Source organism: Apium graveolens, chromosome 4 (assembly GCF_009905375.1).
Source record: "Apium graveolens cultivar Ventura chromosome 4, ASM990537v1, whole genome shotgun sequence".
NCBI lineage: Eukaryota > Viridiplantae > Streptophyta > Magnoliopsida > Apiales > Apiaceae > Apium > Apium graveolens.
In genome coordinates this window covers 282,814,046-282,820,334 of record NC_133650.1, presented here as the reverse complement: position 1 = coordinate 282,820,334, position 6,289 = coordinate 282,814,046, and the positions used below count along the sequence as shown (strand labels likewise).

At 31.1% G+C, this 6,289-nt stretch overlaps 1 protein-coding gene across 1 annotated transcript; it reads left to right on the top strand.

Moving 5' to 3' along the window:
- The first annotated feature begins 421 nt into the window (after nucleotides 1-421).
- LOC141721091 (UDP-glycosyltransferase 82A1) lies at nucleotides 422-4,840 on the top strand. Its single transcript, XM_074523837.1, has 2 exons — nucleotides 422-1,020; nucleotides 3,856-4,840. Exons 1-2 carry the CDS (start codon nucleotides 537-539, stop codon nucleotides 4,743-4,745), a joined length of 1,374 nt encoding a protein of 457 aa, XP_074379938.1. The 5' UTR covers nucleotides 422-536; the 3' UTR covers nucleotides 4,746-4,840.
- Nucleotides 4,841-6,289: the final 1,449 nt, after the last annotated feature.

Below are 6,289 nucleotides of genomic sequence, written 5' to 3'. Positions count from 1 at the left end.
TTTTGACCGATTTTTTTTAAAAACACACTTTGACCCATTTTCTGATTATTCGAGATGGAATCCATCCGAACTCCAATTAATCGGCCGATTTTTAAAACAGCGGATCAGATAAACAAGAAGACGGGTCTTTGCATTGCTAATGCTCTAAAATCCTTCCTTCAACTGCTTTGAATTGCTGAGCTGTACTATCATTCTTTCGTAATTAAGATGGACCCCTAAATTCTGACAAAAGAAAGAGATGGACCCCCAATAGTAACTGTTAAATGCATGTATGGACAAATATCTTGGGGATGCATTTTGGAGCAGCTATCATCTCTGTTTTGTCCACTTCTAAAAACGGGTACTCCAATAAACTGCCAAATTGCTGGCTGGAAATACTTTCTGTCGACATCCAACGTATATTTAACTTTAAAACAAACGCCTCACAATAAAAAAACACGGTACAATCTATCCTAGAAGTATATAAATTGATGAGAATGAACCGAGCTTCGTCTAACATGCAAAACGTGGTTGCTTCTATCTAGAGGCCTACAACCATGACAAACAAAAAGAGGCCCAAAATTTTATTAGTTCCTTATCCGGCACAAGGGCATGTCACTCCGATTATTAATCTAGCTTCTGTTCTTGCTCGTCAGAGTTTCAAACCTGTAATTGTCACAACAGAGTTTATTCATCGTTCGATATCGCATCAAATTGGCAGTGGGACCGAGATTTCGCTTATTGGCATACCCGACGAGATAGAAGAAGGGAGTCCTCGTGACTTCTTCGCCGTAGAAAGGGCTATGGAGAACATTATGCCTAAGTATCTGGAAAAGTTAGTGGAGAAATCTCGAAAGGAAGAAGAAGACGGCGGGGGAGTAATTGCATGTTTCGTCGTAGATTTGTTAGCCTCATGGGCCATCAAAGTTGGCTGCCAGTGTGGGATACCAGTTGCTGGCTTTTGGCCTGCTATGGTAGAGACTTATCACTTGATCAAAGCTATACCTGATATGATCCGAACTGGCTTTATTTCTAATACAGGTGAGTTTCTTTACTTTAGAATATCACAATGCATTCCAATCTTATTGCAATGTCAAATTCAAGAATTCTTGGAAACAATATATATTTAGCCTCTGTGAGACAGAACATGATATCCGTATATTAGATTAGGATTTGTATACATTTTGATTGGTATGATTGTTGTAAATGCAGGAGGTTCACAATTATAAAAAATGTAAACCAATCAAAATAAGCTAAAATTATAAAATTTTGTACTTAACATGTTCTCATAGACACACTGCAGAAAAAACGATTAGATTATTAGATACTTAGTAGGAAACAATTTATTCCTTACTATAACTCCAAAATTGATCAACCCAAAGAGAAGTGCTATAAATCCTAATTTTGATTACATTCTGTAAGTTTTTGGAACATCTGGACTTGCTTCTAATTGAGTACACGAAGGCTGACTGAAATTCTATATACAGACCCCCAACCCCCCAAGTACTTGCATGTGCATGTTGGTGAAGTTCTGGTCAACTCTTCTATTAACCTTGTATAAATATACCTCATATATTTTTACTTAATATTAGCAGCACAAAATATGGTACAAAATTTTGTACAAAATAATATGATAAATGAAGTGTGATATTTAATTGGTGCTATTTAATTGAATATTTGGGGCCCATTACAAATAAAATTTAACACGCCGTTTTGTTAAAAATTTTATACACAATTTTGTGCATTAAGTATTATAACGCACCAAAAATTTACATGTCTTGATTTTTTATGGTCAAATTTATTAAATTTTGACTAAAAATTTCATACAATATATAAACAAAAATAAATATAAAAATTATGTCACTAAAAACTTCATCTAATCTGATTTAATAAATATGTTTTAGTTTTTTAAAATAATGAAAATATTTGAATTTTAATTTATAATTAAAATTGAGTCAATTAGAACATAAATAATCAAGTAAGACATATAATTTGAGACGAAATAAATATATATCTTAGACTGAGGGAATATATTTCTCACTCATCATCCTTTGACATTTATCTAATCTAATCAAATAATAGAAGTATTCCCATCACAATTATTAAAGTATTAGGAGTAGTACGGCGATACTTAATTGACAGTTAGCGAATCTGTTATAAATTCTTCATAATGGTCACCTGTAAGTTGTAACACAAGCCATCGCGGAGAAACCGTGTATATTAAGAAACCATTTGCCCAATTTTTGACATTTCTTTTTCACTCTTTCGATTTTGGTACGTATGTAAGGTACTATCAAGTAAAAAATTATCGAATATAGTTCCTAATATTAGAAGAGTAATATTATACTTATGTTGGTATTAGATATTGATTTTGAAAAGACGGCAAAAATTTTCAAAATATTCAGAAATATTGTCGATTTTTTTCACACTTAGGCCTCGTTTGTTTTACGGATTTTATAGTTACGCGGTAACTTGAAATTTCATGGAACCTAGTTACAGTGTACTAGTTACGTGAAAAAATAAAAATCTGTGTTTGGTTGTAAATAAAACCTGTGTTTGGTTGTAAATACCTAATTCATGGTTATTTTATTCTTTTTAATCTGTCTAAAGCTATATTATTGATTATTATTCATTTATAATAATAAAACTAATTTACTTATTGAATGACAAATCAATTTAATTATAAATAATAATAGTAAAATAAAAGAATATGAATTTTTATGTAGCAACTAAACTTAAAATAAGATAGTAAATAAGATACGATATATACAATGATTTAAAGACAAACAAAAATATATAATGAAATTATTAATATAAAATAATATATAATGTTAAATTAAAACTAAAAATACTTTAAATTTATACTTACATATATAAAATATGATAAGATGAATAAATTTTAAATTGAAATTAATTTATTTAACACTTAATCTGAATATACAAATTTTTATTTATTTTATAAAATAAAAGTTTTGGTAATTGATATATGCTAGCAGTTATAAAAATTATGAATATGCAACATCTACGTAACAAAAAAAACCACGTATTAGCTAAGTAATTAGGTTAGGTATTTTGTAGGAACTAGAACTACCATGGAACTTTGAGTTACTTAGCTAAATCAGAAAATTTTACAACCAAACACGGGATTTTAAGAAGTTTCAAGGAACTCTGCTAGGTTACATTGAACCAAACATGACCTTAGTTGTTCAATTATTGATTGGCCATCAACTACTAATTTATTAAAATAAATAGCAAAATTGTGTTCGTATCTTACATTTATTTTCAAAAAGAAGGTTTATTTTTTAAGAATATATAAAGATACAATTAATTTTTAAAAATTAATATAAAATAAGACCACAATGCTATTTATTTTTATTTGACGATAACAATTCCCGAACATAGCATCACCCATATATTGATAATAATAAATAATTTTTTTTTATCATATTTTAGCATCTTATACAAGGGAGTGCGATCGGATACCTATTTACAAATTTACAGTAAATCGAATGAATATTCAAATAAATAATTAATATTTCTAGTCATGTTTGTGAAAGTTTTTCAGACACTGAAATATGAAAGTATGGGGGCGATATTACTCTATTCGCATAAAGGTTTTTCTTTTAGAATCCTTTTTTATCCATTTTTGCGAGTAGATGATTTACCGAAAATCACCATAATAAGGTTATTTTATATGATTTCAAAGTTAAATACTCATTATGTTATTTTTATGTAATCTAAATAGTGTGCACATTATTTTATATGATTTCAAAGTCAAATACTCATTATGTTATATTTATTTTTATGTTATCTAAAAAGTGTGCACATTAATTATAGGAATAAGAAAGTGATTGCAACTGACAAATAAAATGACAGGTATTCCACAATGTCAAGGTCCAATGTTTGCGAAATCGGAGGAGCCTAGTTTAAGTTCAGAAGATCTGCCATGGTTAATTGGGACCTCAGCTGAAAGACAATCAAGATTTAATTTTTGGACCAGAACCTTGGATAGATCCAGGTCCCTTGAATGGCTCCTGGTAACTAGTTACCCGGATAATTATTGTGATAAAACCAAGCAACTAAAACTGATCAATACTAATGATGTGTGTGATGATTACCCACAAATTCTCCCAGCCGGATTCACTCATGATGACCATAGAAGCAGAAATGTCAGCTTCTTGGAAGAAGATCACAGTTGCTTAGATTGGCTAGATAAGCAAAAGGATGGCTCTGTTTTGTACATTTCATTTGGAAGTTGGGTTAGCCCCATTGAAGAAACAAAAGTGAAACGTCTAGCATTAGCTCTTGAAGCCTTGACACAACCATTTATATGGGTACTTGGAGCTAATTGGCGAAACGGATTACCAGCAGGATATATCGAAAAAGTGTCACAATTTGGCCAGATTGTATCATGGGCACCGCAACTGAAAGTGCTACAACATAAGGCGGTAAGATATTATTTAACACATTGCGGATGGAATTCGACACTGGAGGCAATACAATGCCAGAAACGGATGTTATGTTATCCGCTTGCTGGGGATCAATTTCTAAATTGCAAGTACGTTGTTCAGGTTTGGCGAGTCGGCATCAGATTAAATGGATTCGAGTACCAAGATTTGGAAACAGGTATACAAAAATTAATGAAGGAAGAAACAATGGATAAGAGATTAGTGGAAATGAAAGAAAGAATGATGGGAAAAGAAGCTAGATTCAGAATGATGAATAATGTAGCTACATTTACCAATTCTATACTTAAGAATTTGTAAAGATAGTCTTGCTAATTAAAGTCTTATTTGATGGACTTCATCACTGACATAGTTCGTCTTGGTCATGTAAGTTTCTTCAACAAAGTTTCAGAAAATGCACCAAATGTTTTAACCCAAGTTTTTTTGAAATTCCCAGCTGACACGACTCACCTTCATCAATAATCAAGGTCATGAGAATATCGTTACATACTGTCACACTCATACACACAACATTATTTTAATTTATTTATAATTGATATTAAACTCTGCTAATTACATATTTTGAACAAAAGTCTAAAATTGTAGTAAAGCCACCGCATATAAAAAACAAACTAATACGCAAAGCGGTCAACAGAACTATTCTGTTGTAATTTGTTTTTTGATATCATGCATGACATCGACCCAAGAATTATTGATTTCTGCAGCAAACTAGATAAACTTTGGGTTTGTTCTTGACCACTTGTCCAATTGGATCAGCTTTGTCATCCACCTTTGTTTAAGTTGTGTTTGGGTCATTACAATTTAGTTGTGGATATTGGGCATTAGTCTTTAATGCAAAAAACCGGACGGAATGAATCTAGTAACCGGAATGAATCTAGTCTTTAATATAGCGAAATACATTAGTCTAAAATTTTATAAATATACCTACTAGTCGACATGAAGGTGAAAGCTTGATTAAGCTAATGAACATACATGAAGAAGATGATTTCGCTGTCTTTCTATATATCGTATGTGTGTATTAAATGATTACAACTTGATAATAGAGAAATGAGAACTCGGTCTTACTTTACGATGAGCATATTAAAATGGGGTTACATAGTGTTTCGGTCATCTAACCGAAAATTTGCAACTCGGTCACACAATTCAAAAAGTTTTCATCACATTATTGTTCTCTTAAATATTTTTATTGACGTAACTGATATTATATTTTGTTAAAAATTGTAGGAAAATCTGACTAAATTTGGTTAGTTGGCTTTAACAAATCCGCCAATATTATGTATAGTAAGTTGAACCGGCGTTTTGATTACTCAACTGACTGCAAACGTGCAATCGAGTCATCAAATTCATGAAACTTTCATTAAGATCACTGGCCATTACATCCGTTAACAGAAAAGAAACCGGAAAGAGAATTCTTCTACAACACCACTTTTTTTTCTTAAAAAACTTTGAAACTTATAAAAAAATGCAAAAAATACACACACTCACAAATAAATGATCTAAAAATTTATAAAATGACAATAGATTAAAAAAGATAAAGTTTTTATGAGTGAAATCATTGATGATATTATGTACTTGTTATAAAGAGAAGTTGTAGGAGAGCCCTTGATGTTGTTGTAGGAGAGCTATTTACCCAGTTTCTTTTCAGTTTTTAACCGATGTAATGATCAGTGACCTGAATGAAAGTTTTTTCATTATAACAAAATTGCAAGTTCTGAGTCAGTTGAGTAATCAAAGCGCTCTTCAGTTGACTGTGCTTTCCACAATGAATTTATTCAAGCCAAGTCACGAAGTTTAGTCAGCTTTCCTTCAAATTTTTAACGAAATGTAATGGCTAATGACCTAAA

Coding starts and splice junctions, on each gene's coding strand:
- LOC141721091 (XM_074523837.1), top strand. CDS start 537: ATGACAAACAAAAAGAGGCCCAAAATTTTATTAGTTCCTTATCCGGCA. Junction 1,021..3,855: donor TGGCTTTATTTCTAATACAG/GTGAGTTTCTTT, acceptor ATAAAATGACAG/GTATTCCACAATGTCAAGGT.